Raw genomic sequence first — 25,284 nt, 5'->3', positions numbered from 1 at the left:
CTTGGTTGGGCAACTTACTGCTCTGACAAGTAAGGTCACAAACAATTACCAATATCAATACAGGATTAAAATAAGGCTTTAACGCGAGTTGTGATTGGTTGTGGTGGTAGAACAGATCGGATTCTTTTGATTAAAGCTTTGTTTGTTTGTTTGTTTTTTCATGACCTTCGATAGAAAACTGTTCTAAACGCCCGCCAGTTGTTTTGCCATGAAGTATCAACTCAATGAAGAACGCTTTCTATTTCTGTTTACCACGCAACATTTACGCCAGCATTTTTTGCAGCTTATTTTTTGAACCACAGCTGAAGGTCTTGTGTGGCCAGCTGAAATCGTTACAATAAAAACAGTACTTACCCAGTGAAGTCGGACAACTTACACCAAGTGAAACGGAAGTAGGAGAAATGAGATCTGATGGCGATAACGGAACAGCTGAAGCAGTTGCAGCGGCACTGAGAGCAGATGCGGGGGCCTGGGTACTTATCGAAGATGCCGAAGCAGATGAAGAGACCTGGATACTAGTCGGAGATGCCATTAGCGAAACAGAAGAGGAGAACGGTGGTGCAACAGCTTTTGTTGTAGAGTTCCCGGATGCTAGTGACGTCGCTGGCGACGCAGTCGTTGAGGTGTAAAATGGCATCAGCGAGGAAGCTGGGGAAAGCAAAATTGACAATTTTATTCTCGGTTGGTCTTGTCCGTTTTAGCAAAAGTCACATCTTAAATCAAATGAATCATGAGAAAAAATATGCATTTTTGGAAGCCAAAACCACAAGACCTTGACAAATTACATAATCCGGGAAAGCAAACATTTTCTGTATCGTTGTGAACTAAACAAATTACAGAAAAAATAAGGGCATATACCATACAGAAGGCTCTATTGCTAGAAAAAATATATAATTGGATGTATAATAATAATTGGATGAACTCTTGCCCCCACTTGCCTCTCCTTGGTTTGTTGTTGTTCTTGTCAAAAATGACGATTTTTGGCCAAATGTGCTTGTAATTATAAACCTGCCATGGCAACGTCAAACTGAACTCATGAACATATAGTTGACATATCAAAATCTCCGCGAGGGGTGACTGAATAGGTGCCAGGAAAAGCAAAAGATTTAATATGAAGTTGTTTAAATTTATTTTTTGTAAGGGAAGGGGGTGTTTTTTTTCTTGTCGTTGTTTGATGTCCACTGAACTTTTTTAGTACATGAAGCGTTTATCAGGTTCTTTTAAGCTCTCAGGTAAGAAGACCAGCTTTTACAGTTTTAAAAACCTGGGAGTTATACTGCTGTGATTGCACATGGCTTGTCATTGACTGTCTTACAAACGCTACGACAGCCCAATTCTGTAACATTCTTGTATCCTCAGCCATACACAAATTTGTTACAAGACAGTAAACTTACACAGGCATGTGTTTGTGTCGTTCTGAGGCACCGCCGAGTTTCTGTAAAAAGACACCTTGCAACGGTCACACTTGTCCCCCATTGTGTTGTCTGTACAGTTATCACAAACTCCGTATCCTAAAGTTTCATTAAAGGTGCAACTCTTGGCATGATTGTTACACTCACATGCTGTAATAAATAACATGAAGAATATTTTCTACAGTCATTACACATGTGTACTGTATGATTACCACTGTTTACAGAGGTGGCTGAGGGTTTTGAAACGTAGGGATCAGTCATATTTGGAGCAACGTTTTTTCCGTTCTAGCAACATTTTGTTTCCTAAGCCGTTTCCAGACCGAAGATTTGCGAAGATTCTTCGATTGTTGTTCGAAGGCCATACGAACGTTTCCGATCATTTGTCGAACTTTTTCGAAGATAAACGAAGTTTCCTGAAGACTTCCTAGGAAGCTTCGAAGATGTTTGAACTCACTCACAAGGCGGAATATCTTGGCAAACCAATTTTACGCTGCGCTCGCAATGTTTTGGCACCAAAAGCTCGTGGGCTGGGCCTCCCTTTTTTTTTGGGGGGGGGGGCACAGCTCCCCCTGCTTCGCCCCGTATGATTTAAACGAAAATTGGTTGGAGAACTCAGAATGTTTAAGAAATCAGGGTTAAAACCGTAGCGTTTACCCGAGGGAAGGGAAACCACTTTTGGTGCGAGTTATCGGAGAGCTTGAAAAGTCAAGGGTTCAATAAATCGGGATTCCACTGTTGTCATCTTCTGTATAACTTGTGGTTTTTGTACATGTATGTGGAGGTTAGCTCACCTTCACAGGCCTCGTTTATACGATAAGGCTTGTTGTTGAAAAGAGGCAAACACTTTTCGCAATTAGACCCATTTGTATTCCTCTGACATATGCACTTGGAATAGTCCTGAAAATCAAATATACAATGTTGTATACACTCTTTTTTTATAAGAATACTGTTTTTCCGACCCAATATGAATATTCTTATTTTTCTTCCTATTTTAGGCTGGAAATATTCTTATGAACATTCTTAGATAGTACCGCTTGACATTTCTGTTTTAGCATGTGTTGGGTGTTTGGTGTTCAGATCTGTATCGTGTTACATTGTGCACATGTACCATTGCTTTTCGTTGCAGCCAGCAAGTTCAAGATGTCGCGTCAGACGCGCTTGGCCGTTTTGGCTTTAAACAAAGCATTCCTCACAGAGATACAGTGACGGAAATGAAAAACCTGATTTTGTTTCAACTAAAAACATATTTAATTGTATTGTATTTACAAATTCAAAACTATATTCTTTTCAAAATCTCAGCCTCGGAATTATTCTTAAAATATTCTTAAAAATTCGCAAATTTCAGCCTCGATATTCTTATAAACTAGATTCTTATATAAAAAAAAGAGTGTATTGAATAGGGCTGCCGGGATGATAGAATTAAAAAGACAAGCATGTACAGTTGAACCTCTCTAATACGGACAGCGAAGGGATAAAGCAAAATGTTCGTATTAGAGAGGTGTCCGTAAGGAGAGGTTCGACTGTAATAGAGAAATGAATGACCTATCTTTTTTATTGTATACAGATTAAATTTAAACATTACATTACATTTGGGTCACACTGCGAAGCTTGTCCATTGCAGTGACATGATGCTGACACATTCCAGTCTGATACAGTAAAGTAAAAACTCTTCTTGAGTGATTCTGTGACCGACGCTGGGTCAAACTCACTTGATGTAGGGAATTTGACTAATACCATTTTGATATTTGTCATAAGAAAGAAGGCCTGTTTCTTGGGATCACTGAGAATGTTCTGTGCGGCAGCTGCATCACGCATTGGAGAATAGTAGAGCTGAAAAATGAGAGTACAATATTTTGGCATTAAAATCTATCAGGCAAATTACTGTCAAATTGACAATAGTCCAGGCCCGTAGGGAGGGGGGCGACGGGTGCGTCCGCACCCCCCCCCCCCTCCCACGAGCCTTGGAAGTCCACTCATTGTGAAAAAAAAATATATCAAAATAAATAAATAAAGGGAAATGGTATTTCTATGCTTCGACTATTTACATTCAATGTGGCCCTTTGGATTCAAGGTCCACCATTTGTAGATTCGTGTGGTATATTTTGGATCAAATTCTGTGATACCAGGTTAATTTAAACGATACATTCTACCAAATGTCCTACATTGTCGAACCGTTCGAACTGCTATTATTATTCTCAGGTGTTACCTAAAAGAGAGGAGACTGGGTATTTGTTAGGCTCGGAACACGGTACTCAGTATTGAAATGTAGTTTCTCGAAGAATCCGTAATAAAATGGGCCGAAGAGAACAAAACGAGAAAAAGAGAAAGGAGGCAGACAGATCATGTCAATCCATGGACAATTTTTTCTTTAAAATGCCACGCACGGAAGAAAGTGATTTCGCTGGGAGCTGTTTAGTTTCTAAAAATACGTTTTGAATTGAAAAATGTACCAGAATTATTGCCGTTGCTACGTTAACTTTTACCTGCCTTGTTTCCTAACAAACTGTCTTCAAAATGCACGAAAAACACACCAAATGCTGTCTCAGATAACCTATTTTTCACAATTTTCCGGGGGAGGATCTCCCCCCCCCCCCCTACGTTCTCGCGCCTCCTGGCTACGGGCCTGTAGTCTGTCCATGACCACGTTTGGGAGTTATACATGTACATGTTATAAAAAATTAATATAACCAAAATATCTGTAGGAAGGCTCTAAGAAGCAATTATGCTTTTTTCAATTCCGTATCAATCAACAATTTGACAGCAAGAGTGGAGTGGTTATATGATCCTTAGAAGTGAAACAACAGCCAGAAAACACTTCGTCTCCAAGATTTTTTGTTTACAAGGAAATGATAAACAGTTCCCTTTTCGCAAAAAGTTAAACTAAGCAAAAATTGTTAAATACAGCTGAAGCAACTCATAGACAAAGCCAGCATTAATTTGGCATAATATACCTTGACTAACAGGTGACATTTTCCTCCTTTGCAGTCATTTTGGCCGTCACAGATTGTGGCAGTCTCAGCCGTCAAGTTCAAATTTACCTGTTTTACCGGTTTTAAAAGATTTTTACCAGTTTCTCTAGCTTTTACGTTTTTTTTATGACGGCCGTCACGAACTGTGGAACGATTTTTTTTACGCGTGCAAAACAACGCTAACTAATTTATTTATTTATCTATTATCTATATGATCCGTGCTTTGCGTCCGAATTTTTCGAAATATCACTATTATCTACACACTTTAGATAAGATATACCCCTGTTGGACACCTCTGCAACAGCGTCATAGGCGTACGGGCAGGGGGGGCAGGGGGGGCTGCAGCCCCCCCAAATTTTGGGCAATTCAGGTTTTTTGGGCAGCAAGAGAAATTTGGGCAGAGCCAGTTTTTAAAGAAGTTTTTTTTCTTCGAAGAGATAGCCTATTCACACAAGACAGTGGTTGCTTAGCACCTGATGATTTTCTTGATATACATATTTGTAATTTTTTTACTGTTGGGCACTGTACTGCAAATATCTGTCACAGTTAAACACCTGATAAAGAAGGCTTCTCCGTGTTGCTAAATTTTACAAAATCGACGGCGAGATTCTGGAAGCCGAGCAGAAAATGTGCGCAAGTTTTCGTCGTTTTTGCGGATTAGGCTACATGACTGTTTTATAAATACTATATAAATTCTAGCGACAATGCAAGAGAATGATCTATTTGATAAGTTTTCAGAGTTTTCTTACGTGGTTCATATCCATGCAGTGATACCTGATACGTACATCGTGTTCTGCAGAACCGGATCATTCAGTGCGTTTCACAGATTGAAATTTTACCTCCGCAGCACCTGATGGGACGACAACGTAAAAAAAATGTTTCTCCTCCCCGCCCGCTTCATTTTTTGGATCCGCCTCTCTTTTTTTATTTTTTTTGTGTTTGGAAAAGTTAGAACGAACAAAAACCAACAATGTTTACTTTCACTTTGTACGGAGTAAGACATGACTTTTGTCTGCGTTTTAATACAAACTAAGGCCAAAACTTTAAATCCTCGTTACGCTAGGTCCGTACTGGATAGGTCAATTACCTTGCAGGATTTAATTATAAAGTTCGCTTCTGGCCAGGAGAATTTGACGAAGGAGGAAAAAAGCATCGATATTCGAACAACACAGGTATGAAATGCAACAAAATAATAAAGAATTAAAAAGAAAAAAAATGCGCCCGCCCGCTCTCTTTTTTATAGAAATCCGGACGAAAAACATTTGTTTTTTTCTTGGCCTAAATTATTACTTGTCATCGCACTTGTATTAGCATTTAATAGGCATATTCCAACTCTGTAGTCAACAATGACATGGATCGTATTGTTAATAACTTCGGCCGTCGAAATGGTAGAGTTCATATGATAGATTCTTATATAAGAATTTTTCACTTCATTTGTAAGCCTATGTAAGTGCATCGTATGACCCTCGTTTCTTCTCGACTGTTTCGTAAAAAATTTGGGCAACTTGCGAAAATTTTTTTGGGCAAATGTCTCGCCGGCCCCCTTCCCCACCCCCCCCCCCCCCCCCCCCCTGGCAAAAAATTGCCCGTACGCCTATGAACAGCGTTAATACTGCGCGACTTCCCTCTGACAACAACAGAGGCGCACGAATGACTTTGTGCTGAAGATGAAGACTGTGTGAGTCGGCTGTCATTCTGGCCTGTGGGTTGATACATATTCCAATCTTTTAACCGGAAAGGGCCCCAGTCTAGTCGCCATGGATTTCGAGTATTTGACGAAGACCCCTCACCCACTTAACCTCAGACCTTTCTTGCCCATATGACCAACACGGAACGTCTGGTCGTCATGGATTCCACGTATTTGACTCAATGACATATTTGGCAAGAAATCTATAAGAATTCACCCGTCACGGATATGGCACGGTTCCATCACGGATGCAAATTTGACTGTTACGGATTTTATCAACATCCCTCAATCTGCCATTTGCATGTGCAGGTGGAAAACCAGCATTTCGCAAAAACTCGTACTAGTGCTCGCTTCAGATATCATTCCACATTTCTCGCTTTCAACTAACGATTTAACATTTAAGCTTAATTAGTTCACCTGCTTATTAGGATTTGTACTCGGGTCTATCTCGAAGCACTGGGCTTTCAAACTTTCCATCTCGTTGTGTTGTGTTTCCGGCATGTTAAAATATTCTGTGCAGTTTGTTGCAAAGTACGTTATGGGATTGTAGGTTTTTCCTGAATCATTTGACTTCAAAAGGTACATTGCCGCTGGCAGTTCGTGGTAGAAAGTCACTACAGACCCATAAAGCATAAAAGTCCTTCCAATATCGAGCTGTAAAACTACAGGATACTCGAAGTTCTTAGATTTCCAAAACTTAGTATCGCTGAAAGGATCGTGGACGAATCTTGGAGGATGTTCGTTGTTAGCATCCTTTGCGTTGCAGACTTTACTGCAGTCCAAGTTGACACAATACTGTTCTGGCGGGTCTCCGCAAGTCGAATTTGCTGTTACATTAAAATTTCCAGAAATTTCCGCAGGCGGTGGATAGCAAGGTCCGCTACTGCATGAATCCTGGCACGAAACATTCTGAACTGCAAAAATTGCGAGCAAACACAAAACGGCGAAGTTCGACCGCGGCCGCCAAAGGAAGCGTCTCCGAATTTGCCGCATTTTCATATAAAACTGTTTTTTTCCACTGTTATCCCTAAAAACGACTGCGTGGTAGGCTACTACCGCATTTACACGTTTTAAAGTGTTAGTTTATGATCCACAGTTGATGTCCTTTTGTTGGCCTCTCTTTAAGAACTGTAACTCTGAGGTTCGAAGAAGTTGTATTTTGAAAAAAAAAAACTGCGAAAGAACGCTTCAAGAATACGTGTACACAAGTGCCAACCGTTTTCTGTAGACATATAAGACGGGCCGTAATCATAGATGGGTAGAATGCTCTCCAATAGGTAGCTTCGCGGATTAAAGTACACCTGAAAAGGAATAACGTAATACAAGTCGTCTAAAGGCGTTTAAGCGGGATGTTTAAACTTTATATGACTTCCCGAATAGTGTTGACGTACCTTTATACACGTTCGCGTGTATGCCATTTGCGTGACGTCACGAGCCAAAACAAGGCCTACTTTGCACATGGAATGTCTACATTCCAATATCTTTTTTTTTCAATCGCTCTTTGTGTTTTCACCTGGACATATACAGTTTGGGATCAGGGTTGCATTGATGGTTCTTAGAAAAGATAAAGTAAAAATTTTAAAAAAAGTATTGAATGAATTTTCTTAATTGCGACGCGGATCGTGAATTACTACAAAGAGTGTTGACGCACCTTAATTTTCAGTTCCTTGTACACGTACACACACACGTCCGCGTGTATGCCAGCTGCGTAACGTCACGAGGTCTGCTTATGCGCGTTTAAAGAAGCTCTGACACGGATTTTTCCAGATTTTTGTGCAGCCAATATCTATATTTGCCTCGTAGGAAAACTGAAAATAATGGTCCATGCATTTTTATTAAACATTTATATATTAGAGCACTGATGGTGTTAACAAGCGTCTTTGGCTGCGGATGGCTAGGATAGCAATGGATTACAACGTGAAAAATTGAGGAAAAAAACTTTACAAGTTGTTTTCGCGCGTCTTAAAAAAATCGATATTTATAGCCGTGGTTTGATTTATTTTTATGGTTTAAGTTGCCTGCTAATATTTTCGGAACAGTTTAGACCAAGAATCCGCGAAATCCCCGTGACATCTATCTTTTGAATTGGTAATGTACCAAAAACATTCCAATGTCTTTTTTTTCGATCGCTTTTTGTGCTTTCACTCGAACGTATACATTTTTGGGGTCTTCAGATAATCTTAATAGACGTTAGTTCCCGCACTGCTCGCAATTACTAACAGGAATCGTCTGCAATCAATCAATCAATCAATCAACATGCAGGATTGTAACTACGATACAATGTGATGTAATAAGTTTAAGTTACGACCTTCGTCAAACAGGAAAAGCCTAGGATAAATTTCCATATCATTGGCAAGGCGATACGGAAGCTTGTGTGACATTTTCGTGTGTAAAGGTCACGGAAGGCGTCGTGTAAATTAGTCTGAATCATATCAATAGCGCATTGATATAAATATTGTCAGTGCACGTTCAAGCAAAACAAAGATTTTAGATAGTCAACCTTTCCAATCTTTTGCTAAGAGCTGCCATCGGTTAACCTTTTAAAAGTTACGACACTATATAAGACTTCTTGTCGATCGTGTACAATGATTACAAACACTTCAGGACTGATATACACGACTCGTGTGAGCTCAGATTTATCCGCTACCTGATGAAGTACAACACTCACTTCAGGCCTGAAACCTCCGTTCAACAGCTAGAAATCAAATAGACTTTGCTGATAGATATGCCCAGGAGTGAACGCTAATGAGATGCGCATTCCTTATCACTGACATCACAAAGTGTCCTCATTGACAAAAGTTCACCAAAAAACACAAAATTCTGTCAAATATGAAGTAATATGGAAATGCCAAATAACACAGTCAAATATGAAGTACTTAATAAACAGTTCTTGCGTTCAATCCTGGACATAAAACACAAAACACAAAATTCTGTCAAATATGAAGTAATATGGAAATGCCAAATAACACAGTCAAATATGAAGTACTTAATAAACAGTTCTTGCGTTCAATCCTGGACATAAAACACAAAACACAAAATTCTGTCAAATATGAAGTAATATGGAAATGTCAAATGACACAGTCAAATATAAAGTACTTATTTATAACAATACTTGCGTTCAATCCTGGACATAATTTTTTGCTGATGCTATAAGCAGAAGCTGTAAAAGTGAATTCTCACTCGACACAACTCAAGATTGCGAGTCGGGTTGGAAAGAAGCAAATAAAATAAGCTTCAACAATGCACGCACCTGCAAACAGAGATTTCTGATAGCTCACCTTTTCAAAGGCAATCTGATCAAGAATTAAACTGCTATCACAGGGCTGCTATCGGTTGGCGCCTTCTGAAACAGTGTTTGAAACACCCTTCTCCACTTGTCAAATTCAAGATCAGTTATCGCGCATAAATACTCATGTAAGTGATCATGAGCTCAAATTTATCCGACGTCTGATAAAGTACATTGGTCTCTCTTGACCCAACCCTGCTTCTATTCCAGTTCTCTTCGGTTTGATCCGTGGAGTCATTCTCACCTGAATCCGTGATCGCCTGCCAGAATTAGGCGATAAGTCATACAACACCGCCGCCTAAAAATGAAAAAAAAAAAAATATATATATGACCGATTTTAAACGCGGCCATTCGTCCTGCGTAAAAAAATGATATTTTTTGCGGTGGAATTATGTAGTAATGGTCCTACGCTATTCCTCTTCAGCACCCGAGGATTATGTTATTATTTTATAAAACGCTCTCTTATGTTTGGGTAAGGGTCAATGTAAATACATGGTGAACTTTTTGAACTATTTAAAACGATACCAATTATTGTGTAGTAAATAATGAAGATGTTAAATTTTAAGCTCGGTGATAAATATTGGAAATGAATTTTTCAACAATGACACGAGGATGAGACAAAGAATAATTCTGAGTCCCCGACGGGTATCGAACCCATGGCCTACCAGATACCGGTTGGGCGCTCTAACCAACTGAGCTATGAGAGACTCGTAGGTACTAATTATTATTTCTCGTGTGGGAGTTGTTGTGGTAGATTTATTTCAGTTAGTTAGTTGCAGTATCCCGTAATTTGCAATTGTTATGCTGTGTTCACACTTGGTATCAAGGCACGGTACCTGAGTCGATTCTTGCTGGACACCAATGTAAACATACTATCTTTTTCAAGTGCTCACGCCATCCTTGTACTTGGGCACTTAATGGTACTTGGGTACCTTGGTTTTCTGTGTGTGAACCAGGTACCAATGCTCGGGCACTAAGTGTGAACACGGCCTAACTTAGCACGTGCATCGCTAACGTGAACATCAGCATGAGGAGAAGTATGAATACAGACACGTCAGAAACAAAATTCCGAAGGACAAGAAAATGACATAATTTTTATGTCGTCTTATTTTCTCATTCGTGCATTTATGCTTACGTCAAGCTTCGGTGGTTATTCCTTCTGCACTGGAATTTCGTAAGCACATACACAGGCGCAAGGAGGATGAAGATTGTAAGAATAGTGTTTCGTTTGTTAGTACGAGAATGAGCTACGTCACGGACAACACATTTTGAAAAAATAATGGCAAAGTTTTTCAAATTTGTCGTTCGAAATTTGTCTTAACCTTTATCAGTCGAAACCATTCTTGGTTATTTTCGTCTTTTTATTACTCCTTTGTTTTTCCTATGTTAGACAACTATTATTTTGAGGTTTCCTTCAATTTTAAAGGAATCAGAAAATGACTTAACAAAATTATACTGTGAAATTGCTCCTTTAAAAACTGTTCAAATTGACCGTTAATAATTTTGAAGTGAGCGAGAAGAGTCGAATTCGATGTGCCAATCACTCGGCGTGCAAAATTCTATTTATAACCATAACTCTCAGGAATAATTATATTACAAAGCTCTACAAGATAAAGGGCGGCTTTACTTTGCTACTCTGTGAATCATAATACATTTTGACCCGTAATGGAGGTTCTTTAGCAAAGCACTAAATCCAACAAACAAAACCGTTTTAACTCCCAGGCGATTCAATTGTTGTTATCATAACAGCAAGCCAGCCGAGCAATGGTAGAAAAGAGGTATGATCACGCATTTAGTTTGCTTCTTTTTCAACACTTCAACAGTCTGCTGTTGAACTCAGTCATCCAGTAAATTTTGGCAAAAACGCCATTCTTTCCTGCATCTTTTCAAAGTTGCTCACATTTTATTATGTTTAGTGAATGGAAGTTTTCGTTTCGTCCTCGATCGCTACAGAAGGTAAGGTTTCTATTAGATTGTATTTTGGATTAGTCTTCATGTTAAGTTGCATTTATTCTACCCTGGGTGCCGCAGGGTTTTACGCGTTTTATGTGTTATGATATTTGATACGCGAAGCCGCTTCGCGGGTCCACCACTCCTCATGGACGAAAAAAAATAAAATATCTGGCACCCAGAGCACAGTTGTTCATGATTTACACAAATTAGTCTAGTTTACTTAAGTAAAATAACTTCAAGTTGATTCAGTACTATAGCATTGTTTTATCTCAGGTTGCCACGCATACAAGGTTATTAGCTGAATTTCTATGTCGCTCTATCGGATAACAGGCGTTTAACGAAATATCAGTAATAAAATATAGAATGTATCACCCGCTTTCCTCTGCAGATAGAATTGAATGTGAAATGCGGCAGTGGAAGGCTAACTTAACATCATCATATTTTACAAGATAAGAAAGCGACACAAATATAAATCGTGGCATTTTCGTGACCATTTGCATTCCTATGCAAAATGTTCTTTACAAAACATTCCAATGAACAAAACCCCTCTAAGATTATCAATGGCAGAAATGTTGCCATAATTAAAAGATACAATGCTTGAAGTTTGAAGCGTTTAAGGCTTGCTTTTGTCTGGATACAGCTTCGTTAAATTAATATGCAAATCATTGAACTACGCATCGTTTTAGGTTGAACTATACACATGTACCAGAGGGCTGCAGATTTAATAATATTGAACGGAACCTTGATTTAAATGGAGGAAGCAAAGGTCAAAGCCGATCATATGACACAAGAACTACTGCAGTACATCGTTCGAAAACTTATTTTATTGTCTTCGTTTGAAACTCTTCCCTTTATGAATTAAGAACTGACTCGTCCCAGTCGTCTTTTGGGTCCGTTGTGAGTCTAGGAGGGAATCATGAGATCGCGTCGTGCACTTTTCGCATAAGAGACGACTGGGGACGAGTCAGAATTTAGAATGGTTAAGCATGAGAAAATTTAACCAGTTTCTCCATATCTGTATAACATGCGCCTCTACAAATGAGAAGAAAATAGGCGATAGGAAAATAGAACGACGTTTCGATGACGCCATGTCATCATTATCAAGTTAAAATTATAATACGGAGTTCATGCTTATATAGTGATTGTGATAATATATTAGCATATGAAGATTTTAAATAAACAGTTTAGCACGCACAGAATCTGATTGCGTGTTAAGTTTCGGCTTTATGTTTCTAATAAAGAGCATTTCGTAAATTAAACAGTCCAACTTCGTGTGGCATTTCTTTAAAACAGAAAGAAATGCCGCACGAAGTCTATCAACTTTATTGGTCTTAAAATTTAAATTTACAAATAAAGAAGAAAACGAAAAGGACCAAAAAGGAATTGCGCGAACGGGAAAATAGTACCCATGCGGGGCGCAACCCTAAAAACTAAAAAGAATGGCGATTACGAAATGCTCTTTATTAGAAACATAAAGCCGAAACTTAACACGCAATCAGATTATGTGCGTGCTAATTAAACCACTTGAAAGAATGCAAAAGAAAGCAATCCGTCTAATTACCTTTTCTGATTTTGATGCCCATACTAGTCCTTTGTTTTCTCAACTCAAACTTCTAAAACTTCAACTGATCATATCAAACTTCAAACCCTTTACTTCATGCACCAATTCTTCCATGACAAATTACCTAAGGTTTTTGACTACTTTTTTATTAAAACTTCTGATAAGCATAATGTTAACACACGCTTTGCATCTAGGTCACTTTTTATGTTCCAAAAATTCGAACTAACTATGGCAAATTCAATATAAGATACAACGGACCTATATTATGGAATGAAATTGATGAGAGATTTAAGATTCTATCTCCTTATTCATTTAAAAGAGAATTATCATTGCATTTCATTAATTTCTATTAATTTTTTCTACTAATAATTTAATTTTGGTATTTCTGCCATTTTTCACATTTTTTCCCTTGTTCTTTTTGCTATTTCTTTTTCTGTTGTTGTTGTTGTACATACGTGTTTAAGAATTATTTGTTCTGTAATCTACCACCTTAATTAATTGTGTAAAATTATAAAATGTAAAGTGCCTCTTTTCTGACGTTGTATTTATTTTAAATTAATAAATGGTTGTCACCCAACTAGTTTAGCTTTTTAGTTATTTTGGGTGACCAGCAACTGTATGTATTTTTAATTTATTTATTGTTTAAACATTTCTTTGTAATTTTACAGTTCAAATAAACTTTGTTGTTGTTGTTGCTTGTTGTTGTTGTTGTTGTTGTTGTTGTTGTGCTAAACTGTTTATTTAAAATCTTAATATGCTAATATATTATCACACCCTAGATCACTATATAAGCATGAACTCCGTATTATAATTTTAACTTGATTATGATGACATGGCGTCATCGAAACGTCGTTCTATTTTCCTATCGCTTATTTTTCTTCTCAAATGTTTCACAAAACATTTTGTTATTCGGCCTCTACAAATGAAATACGATTATCAAATGGTGGTTAGAAGATCTGATTCGGCTACAGCAATGTCAAGCATTGGCCATGCAAGCATGGGTGTCAGTCTCCCGCCAATCTTCCAATCTACCAGATATCATTTACTTGATTAATCAAGTTACTTTGAATTTTAGAAAAAAATTACTTTCAATCTTAAGTGGAAGATTGCAACTGCAAATGAAATCAAAATTTCAGTAATGTTTGTGAAGCGGTTGCCTATCACCTTGTGGAGTGTATACACAATATTTTAATACAGTGCTGTCCTTAATGTTTTGGTTTGATAGGTTGTTGTCGTCCAAGTCTGAAAAAAGCCTTATCTCGAACAGAATCAGCCTACACTTTGGAGAGCATCATGCAGAACACTTCAGGGAGCAAAAATCCAAGAGATGGCGCAAATGCGCTGTCAGTTTTGTTCCTCTGGTGGATGAATGACGTATTGAAGATGGGCAAAAAGCAACCGCTTACTGACAGGGATCTCTTTCCACTTCTTGAAAATTACAAGGCTGAGATGTTGGTAGAGAGAGCGGAAAAAGTTTGGCTCGATGAATTGAAAAGCAGTCAATCGAAAAATAGGAAACCGCGTTTATGGAAAGCAATGGCCAAACTAATTCTCTGGAAATCGCGTCTTGTGATCATCATTTTACAAATGTTTCAATCTTTGAGTTTCGTTTTCCTGCCTCTTTGTCTCTGGCTATTATTGAAGACGTTAAACGATGGGCCAAATATGGACATGAAGGTTGCGCTCGTCTACGCGGCTGTTTTAGGAATAACAAGCATGATTAAAGCTGCATCGACACAGCACTTTGACTACTTTACCGAACTCTGGGGATTGAAACTGAAAGTGGCGTTAATAGGTCTCGTTTATAAGAAGGTAAGCATACCATAAGGTAAGGGAAATGGGCGGCCGGGCGGGATTTTTTAAATTAAAATGGTTTTTTTTTTTTTTGTTATTTAAAAAAAAAAAACGAAAAACCAAAAAAAAAAAAAAAACAAGGCTCCCCTTTTACTCATTATTGTTTTAATTGAAGATAAATTTCAAACCGCGACTCTAAAGGAAAGGTGAAAAAGCTGAAAATTTTTTAGCCCTGAAAGAAAGCTGAAAAAGGAAACCTTAGGATCGACTGTGTGGATTACTTTATTCTTTATCCTTCTAGGTTCTCTCTCTAAATCGTCACGGCCTGGAGGCGACGTTGTCTGGAAATACTATAAACCTGATCTCGAATGACGCACAAAAAATCGAAAAGTCCTTGAACCAGCTGGGTATGGTGTTATCCGCTCCACTGGAAATCACAATCACCTTGGTGATCCTGTGGTACTTGATTGGCTGGGAGGCTCTGGTCGGTGCTGCTTTTTATTTCTTTTTAGTCGCCTTTCAAATTTTAATGGCAAGAAAGGCTGCCAAACTCGGAGAGAAAGCAGCCGGTTTTACAGATGAACGGTTGGTGGTGATGAATGAAATCGTCTCTGGAATACGGGCGGTGAAGATGTACGCTTGGGAGTGGAATTTCAGGGATGTTGTGTGTTCGCTTCGCAGGTAACTACAGAAGAACCCCGTTAACTCGAACTCTGAATGGTAACGAGAACCTCTAGTTCGAGTTAACGGGGTTTCGATTGAATATTCAATTTGCCATGTTAATAATTTATAGATTACTGATTTTTCAGCACTTCAGTATACAGTACAGTCCAAATTTAACATCTCGTCAGAAACTCCAACACGGTTATACATTCTTATGATGAAGAGTGGGAAATGGCTGTCAAATACGTGAACTGCTCATTGCTCTTATCAATGGGCATCCGTGGCGAGTTGCAAGAACCAGAATTCGAGTTATCGGGGTAAATTTGACCCACATTTTGATCAAGGGGAACGAAATTTAGATCTAGCTAGCGGGGTTTTCGAGTAATCCGAGATCGAGTTAACCGAGTAAAAATGACTGAAAAGTGGGGTCAAATCCAAGGGAAATAGAAGTTAGTTCGAGTTAGCAGGGGTGTTCGAATTATCCGAGTTCGAGTTACCGTTGTTCTACTGTAGTAATGATAATAATTTGTTACTTTCATTTTGTTAGCTCAGCTGGTAAAGCACTTATCTCAAACTTTAAAGACCAAGACTCCTAATTTCGGCCGGGCCACTTTTCTAAAGGGTCTAAAAATATCTGTTTAAGACGTGCAATTTGTCTCGTCAAGCAATATCACGAGCAGACTGGCTTGATGTTTCGCTTTCAACTACTACCAAAATGTTCCGAAAGTAAAGACCCCTGAACTTCACTTCTTGTAAAGAAATTAACAGCGGAAATAGCGGCAACAGCAAATGAAGCTGTACGAAACTGCTTTGATGTTTGCTTTAGGTGAGCCAACATGAGACAACTGCATGTTCTGGCGTAATATAAACTCCTTTCAACAAGTTTTGTCGTTTTAATTTTATCTGCTTCCTTGCGCAGCAGACCCCATCGACAGATGTATATTTTACTGAGGATGAGCTTTCCCACGTATGGTACTTGATTTAGCTACCCGAAAAAAAAAAAAAAAAAAAAAAAAAAATAAGTAGTAACTCTCAAACGATGTGACCCACCCAAGGTAACGATGGAAACAGGCTGCTAAATTCCAACTAGCAAGGGTATTTACTTTCACAACTTTGCAGTAGTTAGTTTATCAACCATGTTTCTTTGTCGTTTACCTTTCTAACAGGAAGGAGATGTCAATAATTCGTCTTAAAGGTCTCATTGTTTCCATGGCAGTTGTTTTGTTCGTCACAACGCTTCCCATCGCCGCCCTGATTTCAGTAACAACACTGGTTTCAACAGGGACATACCTGTCATCTTTTGACATATTTACAGTTCTTCTAGGCTTAATGGCTCTAAGGAATACATTTTGTTACAGCTTAAGTATGTCCATGCAAGTGGTAGCAGATAGCAAGGTGGCACTTGATAGAGTTCAGGTTTTTCTTTATAACGATGTGTCAAAGTTTGAGGCAGCAGAGGAGTCCAGCACACAAACTCATCTCTCACCAAGCCAGGTAAATCTTAAAGATAACCTCATTGTTCAAAGTATGGGAAAGAAGAAACGAACGCCTGCCCACTTGACTAATTACAGAAAACGAAACGACCCTGCGTGCGGCAATTCACAAACATTCACTTCCAGTGAGACTTCAATTGTTTTCTCAGCCACAATCAATGAGTTGCCATTGGAGGAATTCCCAGATCAGGAATACTACCGGATTGATTACTAGCCCTCAAGTTAGTGGCTCGAGCTCAAAAGAGCCTCATCTACGAATTTCTGATATGTCGTGTCGGTGGAATCAAGAAAATGTCACTAACACTTTGAGTGAGATAACTTTAGATGCCTCCAGTGGTGATATGTTGGTAATAACAGGAGAAGTAGGCAGCGGGAAATCTTCTCTGTTAACAGCTATTATTGGAGAACTGCCTTTGCATGAAGGGACAATATCGTATCAAGGAAAAGTGGCCTACGTTCCCCAAATACCCTGGGTATTTTCTGGCACAATAAGAGAAAACATTTTGTTTGGTTTACCATTTAACAAGGAGAAGTTCCGACATGTTGTTGAAGTCTGCGGTTTGACTAAAGACTTGGCAGACCTCACCAGTGGCGACCTCACAGAGATCGGGCAGCGTGGAGTGACCCTCAGTGGAGGTCAAAAAGCACGTGTGGGTTTAGCTCGTGCAGTGTATTCAGATGCTGATATTTACCTGCTAGATGATCCACTGAGTGCAGTAGATACAAAAGTAGGAAGAAAGCTATTCAATGGCTGTATAGTGGGTCATTTATCTGGTAGTATTCGTTTGCTGGTAACCCACCAGTTGCAGTATTTGAAAGATGTGGATCACATTGTTGTGATGGAAGACGGTTCAATCGTTTATCAGGGAGGATATGCGGAGCTTACAGAAAACGGCGTGTTTTCTGGTTTCGAAGAATGGTCCTGACCCCGGACGTGCAAGAAAGGCTAGTCTCTACGAGTTCAGTGCAACAGGAGCCATCATAAAAGTAATGGACAGACCTCGATCTCTCACGTCAATTTCCCTTCGTAACCAGCAAGATGATTTTGTGGTCCAATCCGTGACTGGAAATGTGCCTCCTAAGCGTTTACGTAGCGTTAGTCTTTGCGAGTTCAATAATAAGAATATCACAACGAAGGCCTTTCGCAGACCTTCAATTTCAGCTATTTCATTTGTTAATGAAACCGGACTTAAATGTAAAGATAACATGGCTTTTGTAGATGATTTGGAATTGCCTGCAATACGGGAGGATGCGTACAGTAGCAGTGACAATGTAAAACAAGACTTAGTTCTGCAAATTGGTAGCGCCACGGCAGCACCAAACACGTCTGTGAACGAGGATAATCCACGACCAGTCGCTGACCTAAAGGAAGAAGAGGAAAATAAGCAGACCGGCACAGTCACTTGGCGTCTCTATTGGGATTATTTAAAGGAAGGACTTCCTGTTCCTTTAGTGATGTTCCTTGCAGTTGCGTTAATATTGGCACAAGGTAAAACGTATTGCTAACATACAAATGTACCGCATGGTCCGATTTTTGCTTTGATGAAGAAAATTAAGTTGCACTATGGTTCGTATTTTTTTGAAATGCAGTGGAGCAAAACATACCCATATGACGAGACTAAAAGAGACCGAAGTGCCACCGAAGCGTATGTTTTTTTTTTTACGTATGTTGATTGATAGCCTTTTCTATTCTGGAGTGAAAGTAGCAAAAGATAGCCAAACCAAGGGATTGCAATTTTTTGCTAAAGCGTTTATGATGTATAACAAGACAGTTAAAAATGTTCGGGTTGTAGTTAGGCATGTTTAAAATTCGAATTAATAAGTTGACACTGGCTAAAAATATTGTTTTTTGGCGTTTCGGCCACTACTGTTGCCTTCTTCAGCAAGATAAAAATGCAAATGTTTAACGGCGCCCTGTTAAAATTTTGTTGCACTCGGAAAATTCATTTAGTTTTTATATCACACATTCGTTACATATTTTAACAGGACGCCGTTAAACATTTGCATTTTTATCTTGCTGAAGAAGGCAACAGTAGTGGCCGAAACGTCCAAAAACAATATTTTTAGCCAGTGTCAACTTATTAATTCGAATTTTTAACAAGACAGTTACTTGATGTCGTATGTTGTCAGGACAGTAGATAGTTTTAATTGGTCCATTCTGAATTTTGGTACTAAATATGCATGCGTACTACAGACAGGCTGTATGGGCCACTTTGCTCGGACACAGACTAAACCTTTTTTTACAGACACGCAGCAAGACGTTGCTAAACCATAACAATACGTTGTTAAATCAATCCGTGGGATTTCCACAAGTTTTGCCAAGCAGTGAAAATGAGGAACTTATGGTAATAAAAACACAAACATAAATCAAAATAAGCGAATGACAACGGTGCCCTCACTAAATTCATTAATATCGTGCTAAGTAGAGTGCGGAAAAAAATTCTTATCCCTCTGTCAGTAAAATGTCCTATCTACATCCATCTAAAGCACTTTTAATGAAAAATCGACTAATTAATTTAAAAATTGTCTCAGTTTGTCTCCTAGCTCCAAACTGGTGGTTGGCCAGAATGGCAGAGATGTCACATGACCAGCAACAAGCACCTGAGACCCAAGTCATTCACGCCTGTCTTGTGGCGGTGTCCATTATTGTCATGGCAGCTTCGTCTTTCTTCTTTTACTACCTCCTACTGAGAGCGGCTGAAAATCTTCACAACAAAATGACTGTATCGACTATTAAAGCTCCAGTGTTGTTTTTCGACACAAACCCAGCTGGGCGTATCCTGAATCGGTTTTCCAAAGATGTTGGTTGCATGGATGACGTATTGCCTACGCTGTTCCTACAAGCTGAAATATTTTGCCTCTTCTCGCTCTGTGCCATGTTGGTGCCCGCTTCAACAAACTACTGGCTTTTCTTGGCTCTTCTTCCAATCGTTGGAATACTTTATTTACTATGCGCGCCACTACCTGAAGTCCTCTAGAGAGCTAAAGAGAATCGAAGCCATCAAATGCAGCCCTGTGTACTCACACATCACGGAAACAGCAAACGGACTTGAAATAGTGCACACTTCAAACATGAACAAGACTTTCCTGGACAGACTGTATAGGTTAGTCATAATTTCACAGCGGTCAAAACCCTAACATTTAAAGGCTGTATACATTTACTTCTTAGAATGGAAAGGTGTCCTTTTACCCCTTTATTGCTAAACGGACCATTTGATACCACAAAGTGTTCGCTATTCCGGCCCCACAATTTCTTTTATACGGTTTTGCCGCCTGTTTTAGGTCCTCTGTCCTTACTAGTAGAATGGTTACTTAAAACATGCACGTTTCGTTCTAAAAGCTCAGGTATTCATCGGTTTAGATGATCAGTCTAACCCGATGAAGATCTAAGCTTTGAGGTCAAAAGTCCTTTGAGAACTTTTTTTTTAAAAAAAAACCTTTGTTTTAACCTTTTTTATAAAAACCAGCGTCAAACATTTTACATATTTTATCATTAATCTTGGCTGCCATTTTAGTATTTTTAGTAGACGTTCCTATTTCCAGTTGACGTTTATAAATAAACATGTCATAGCCTAGCATGCTTAACTTCGGTTAACGGTTGTGTTCCAATTACACGTATTTTTAGTTATCAGGACGAAAACACGCAAGCTTTCTTTATGGTGTTGTCATGCAATCGCTGGTTGAGTCTTCGACTGGATCTCCTCTCTGCTGTGTTCATTACGATTGTCGCTGTGGCTGGTATTGTGTTTACAGAAAATCCTGGTGAGTGTAGCACCTTTATAAATGCTCTTTATTGACCAAAGGATCTTGAACATACTTGGCAAATCTAAATGTTCAAACGCTGTGAACACGTGTTTCATGTTTCAACCCCTTATGTGAGTTTCTGGTGCAATGTAAAGTTGAAAGCATGCCTCTTAAGTTAAAAAGCCTTCTCTCACTTTCCTCAGCGTTTGCTGGACTCGCTCTTACCTATGCTCTACAAACATTAGACGTGACTCAATATGGCGTACGAATGGCCTCAGAAGTGGAAAACCTGATGACATCAGTTGAACGTGTCATGACGTATACTCAAATAGGTTCTGAGCCTGGCTACAACACTGAAACTCGCCCTCCAGAGCCCTGGCCCAATGAAGGGAGCTTAGCCATAAATGATCTTTCTTTGGTTTACTTTGAAGGCGGACCTCGTATCTTAAAGGATATCAACCTTTGCGTTTCTAGTAAAGAGAAGGTTGGAGTTGTGGGTCGCACCGGCGCTGGAAAATCCTCTCTGGTATCCGCTTTGTTCCGTATGCCAGAACCATTGGGAAAGGTGAGTGAGTAAGATTTAGAAGTTGTGGATTACACAACAATAAAATAATTTGTTTAAACACAGAGAAACACGACGCTGTTTCCATTGCTTTAGGCACACGGTCTATATTTTACCACTTTTGTCAATTATCATTTGTGCTCAAAAGACCTTAAGGGACAGTATCAAACGTTATCATAATCTTATTAAATGGATTCTAGAATAATAAATTGGTAAAATTGGAGAACTCTCATTGTCACCCATCATTAAGGACATTATGGAGAAAGAAAGACATGCTGCTACTTCTCCTTTCTGAGTGCAAGATAAGGTAAACAAAATATCAACATTGGAAGCGCAAATGAAAAGTGTTTTAATAAATATTTTTCTTGTCTTCTTTAAAGAAGACAAAAATAACGAGGACTTTTTATCAAGATGTTTTTCTTAGTTTAAACACTTTCCAAGAAAACAAAGACGCGATTCCGCAAATCACTTTAATTAATTTTCCGTGTTGAAGTAGATTGAACTACGCTTACTTTTTTTAGGTGTTTATCGATGGTGTTGATATTTCATCCATCGATCTTCAAGAAGCCCGCAGGTCCATGGCCGTTATAACTCAGGATCCGGTGCTATTTGGAGGTACCTTGAAAAGGAACATGGATCCATTCTCGCAATATAACGATCAAGACCTTTGGACCGCTCTGGAGGAGGTGCAGTTGAAGACCCTTGTGGAAGATCTACCAGGACAGCTCGAATTCCAGTTGAAAGAGTCCGGAGCAAACTTAAGCGTTGGCGAGAGGCAGTTGGTGTGCTTGGCTCGTGCACTGATCCAGAAGAACAAGATCATCATCATGGACGAGGCTACTGCTAATGTGGATTTTAAGACTGATCGTCTGATCCAGGACGTCATTCGTGACAAGTTTAAAGACTCCACAGTGCTGACCATTGCTCATCGACTGAACACCATTATGGATTATGATAAGGTGCTGGTTCTTGATGGCGGACGAGTGGTTGAGTTTGACAAACCTCAAGTGTTGATAGGAAAAGGTGGACTCTTTGCTGAAATGGTGAAAAGCCAGAACCAAAGTGTAAAACATTGAAAACGGCATAATATTTTAACGGGTACTATATCCTGGTGCATTTCCAACGCTATAGAAAGCTTGTTGCTAGCAGGAAACACATATCACTGGGTTGCTAAGAAGTAGATCGCGCTCTGATTGTTTACGGGTATTTTAGGGTAAAATAATTTGCGTTCGTTTGAGCGAAGTGTATTAGCACGTAAAAAAAACTTAGAGACGAAAAAACCTCAGATGGTTAGTGAGAAATGGAGAATAACATGTAATCAGTATTTAATGGCAATTCCTTTATACTTTACCACCTTTATCGAAATTTTCTTAAGCATAATGGTTCCAGGCAAAGTACGATAGAGATGGTAACAGGAACCTCGACAAATGAATGGTGTAATAACTTTAGTTAAAGGTAAAGTCCATCAGGCCAGAGCTTATCCCGGTTTCCGTAGCATGAAGTGACTTGGAGTATTTTTACTCCCCGCTGGATGGGATGCTAGTCCATCGCAGGGTTACCCCCAGCAGTAAATTCCCCGGTACCCATCTATACACCTGGATGGCGGGAGACACTATGAGAGTAAAATTTTGTGCCCAAGAACACAACACAATGACCTCTACCAAGGCTCGAACCCGGACCGCTCGATCCGGAGTCCAGCGCGCTAACTGAGGCCACCGCGCCTCCCAATAACATTAGTTGTTATATAAATATTACAATTCACACACTAGAAGGCCGCAAAGTAAATTTTCGTTCGCAAACCGCTGTAAACCAATCAAATGGCTCGTTTCGCTTTTTCACGTTTTAGAAAAATGATACGTCCAATCTGGAACCGCGTATCATATTTTTGGATGTGTGAATTGTATCAAGTTGAAGTTTTTCATTCAAGGCATCGCTTGGCGGAGCTGATAATTGTTTCTCAGTTATTGTAATTCCAAAGTATCTTTCCTTGAAAAGTTACCCACCTTCTTCGGAAGAGAAATAAGTCTGAATAACAAGATAAAACAAGACAGGGACCGCGCAGGAAGAATTTGAATGAGGGGCTCAAGTGTGAACGCCTATGCGTGAGCCAACTGGCGGGGTCCGGGGCATGCGCCCCCGCGAAAATTTTGATTTTAATTCTTTTAGATACCGGTAAACGCATTTGAAATTAACAAATAATAGTTCAGCGCTTAAAATTTTGTTGTAAAAGTTAAAGCGGCAAAGTATTACAATAAAGCAACGTTGCTCCCCAAAACATTCGATAAAACTAGTCACTGACCCTTTAAACCTTATATTTAGACACAGCGAACTTTTCTCGCCGCCATGTTGGAGTACTGGTAACTGAAGTGTTTCTTCATTCTTGAAAAATATAACTTTGTAAAGCAACTGAACTGAAAAAATGTATCGTCTTATAAGTAAATACATTTTTTCGGATCGAAAGTGATCAGTAACTGAAAAATGTTAAAACAGTTGTCGACATTTATACTAGTTTTTATGTATCTTAGTTTATGGCGAGTCTACTTTAGTAATAGTAACTGCTGTTACTTTCATCCTTTAAAAAACTAAATCGATAACACGGCGTCCAGCAATGAAATATTTTCAGTATTTTTCGCTTTTTTCTTTATTCATTTTAATTTTTTAATGTATCTGTAAAACAGTTGGGGGGGGGGGTGCTAAAGCCCCCTTAGCCCCTCCCTCTGCGCGGTCCCTGCAAGATATTTAAAACAAAGGTGAACGTGAAATTGTTATACGAATTCTCATAAGCAACAAAAAAAAAAACGACGAACGAGATCCGTGCACAATAGCATCAGAAGAACTGAAAAAAGTATCTCGCAGATTTATATTCCAATATTTCACAGTTTGTTTAACATTGTGCTCAAAGCGTCTTTCTGGGCGACAGGTGACTCACGTTTACGTTCGAATAGACCAAGCTCAGATGTGAAAGCATTTAAATTATCATAATTGATTTATTTAAATAAATAAAAACCGCGGAACAAAACTTATTCACACCGCTCCTGCTGTACTTAATTCATCTGCAGTTAATATTAAAGTTTGCCGCAACGGTTGAGCGGAGTTTACACCGACCAACAACAGTCATGTCTCGGCGCCTCGTTGTCTTTAGCACATGAAACAGAGCTACAGTACTCTATGATCCGCAACCAGGGGCATTCTTGTAAACCACTGAACCAAACATTTGAAATGTTAATTAAAAGTCAATTAACACAATTAGCGTTATAAGAAAGAGTTAGATTTGCACATGATTGTGGCAAGATGACGTCAGCACTCCCTTGCAGGCAAACTTGATGCAACTAGATACAGGTATAGACCAATAAAGGTATCATTATCATTATATGTGGAATTTTAAAAATACTGAGCGACTTGGATTTGTTTTTTACTTATTCACTTCTTATCTGAAAAGGTGAATTATGATAAGAAATAAAAACATTACTCTGGCTTAAAATATATCACGTTATAAAATTTCTGTTAAGGGGTCCCTTCCCAAAAAAAAAAACGGGCCCCAAACCCCCCCCCCCCCGGTCTGAATAGGGTTAAAGTCCCAACGTTTCGGCTGACACTTCAGCCTTCATCAGGGGAAAGTGATCAAGTAATTTGCAAAGAGCACGTTTTATACTATGCAAATTCTACCTGATTTTAACTTAAAAGTTCTGTCCCTCAAAGGTAAATTTAAACCTTTTACGGTAGAAGCATACCACTTATTATCCATGCTTCTAGAATGCGTCGGTTACGCCAATTTGCACTTGTGCGTAAAATCGTGGAACTTAATCAGCTCGAATTTGCATACCGTAATATAAAACGCGCTCTTTGCAAATTACTTAATCACTTTCCCGCGATGAAGGCTGAAGTGTCAGCCGAAACGTTGGGACTTAAACAGGAATTTTTTACAACATTTTAAATATTTTAAAACAGGGTAACGTTTTTATGTCTTATCTTGAACCCACCACCTGGTTAATGGACCATTTTTAGAAGGTGAGTTATATTTCACAATAATACTGTTATAATGTTACTGTTTGTCGTTTGTTTTCTTTCATGTGCTATTTTCAAATTGATGCTGTTTAATGGCTGTCAATTGAGTTATATCGGTGAAAACTAACTCCAGGTCTGAATCAGCAACAAAACGA

At 39.0% G+C, this 25,284-nt stretch overlaps 1 protein-coding gene and 1 pseudogene across 2 annotated transcripts; one reads left to right on the top strand and one right to left on the bottom strand.

The window, feature by feature from the left end:
* Positions 1–1,374: 1,374 nt before the first annotated feature.
* On the bottom strand, positions 1,375–7,530 carry LOC144648500 (netrin-1-like). Its single transcript, XM_078508033.1, has 4 exons — positions 6,486–7,530; positions 3,000–3,242; positions 2,204–2,309; positions 1,375–1,562 (listed from the first exon to the last, which is right to left on the bottom strand). The coding sequence occupies exons 1-4, from the start codon at positions 7,065–7,067 to the stop codon at positions 1,375–1,377; spliced, it is 1,119 nt and encodes a 372-aa protein (XP_078364159.1). The 5' UTR covers positions 7,068–7,530.
* Positions 7,531–11,064: 3,534 nt separating this feature from the next.
* Positions 11,065–24,503, top strand: LOC144652676 (ATP-binding cassette sub-family C member 4-like; annotated as a pseudogene). Its single transcript, XR_013570587.1, has 9 exons — positions 11,065–11,310; positions 14,094–14,680; positions 14,964–15,343; positions 16,492–16,966; positions 17,004–18,307; positions 19,351–19,922; positions 20,444–20,580; positions 20,766–21,127; positions 21,646–24,503. The product of XR_013570587.1 is annotated as an ATP-binding cassette sub-family C member 4-like (transcript).
* Positions 24,504–25,284: the final 781 nt, after the last annotated feature.

The sequence above is a fragment of the Oculina patagonica genome, chromosome 4, assembly GCF_052425735.1.
Source record: "Oculina patagonica isolate OP01 chromosome 4, crgOcupat, whole genome shotgun sequence".
NCBI classification, from domain to species: domain Eukaryota; kingdom Metazoa; phylum Cnidaria; class Anthozoa; order Scleractinia; family Oculinidae; genus Oculina; species Oculina patagonica.
This window is presented reverse-complemented; position numbering and strand designations above follow the sequence as displayed.

Excerpts from the sequence above, each read along its gene's own strand:
- LOC144648500 (XM_078508033.1), bottom strand. The coding sequence starts at position 7,067 with ATGAAAATGCGGCAAATTCGGAGACGCTTCCTTTGGCGGCCGCGGTCG. Across the intron at positions 3,243-6,485 it reads GTACAAATCCTAATAAGCAG|CTCTACTATTCTCCAATGCG; the intron begins GTGAACTAATTA and ends CTCATTTTTCAG. Across the intron at positions 2,310-2,999 it reads CTTCGCAGTGTGACCCAAAT|GACTATTCCAAGTGCATATG; the intron begins GTAATGTAATGT and ends TTTGATTTTCAG.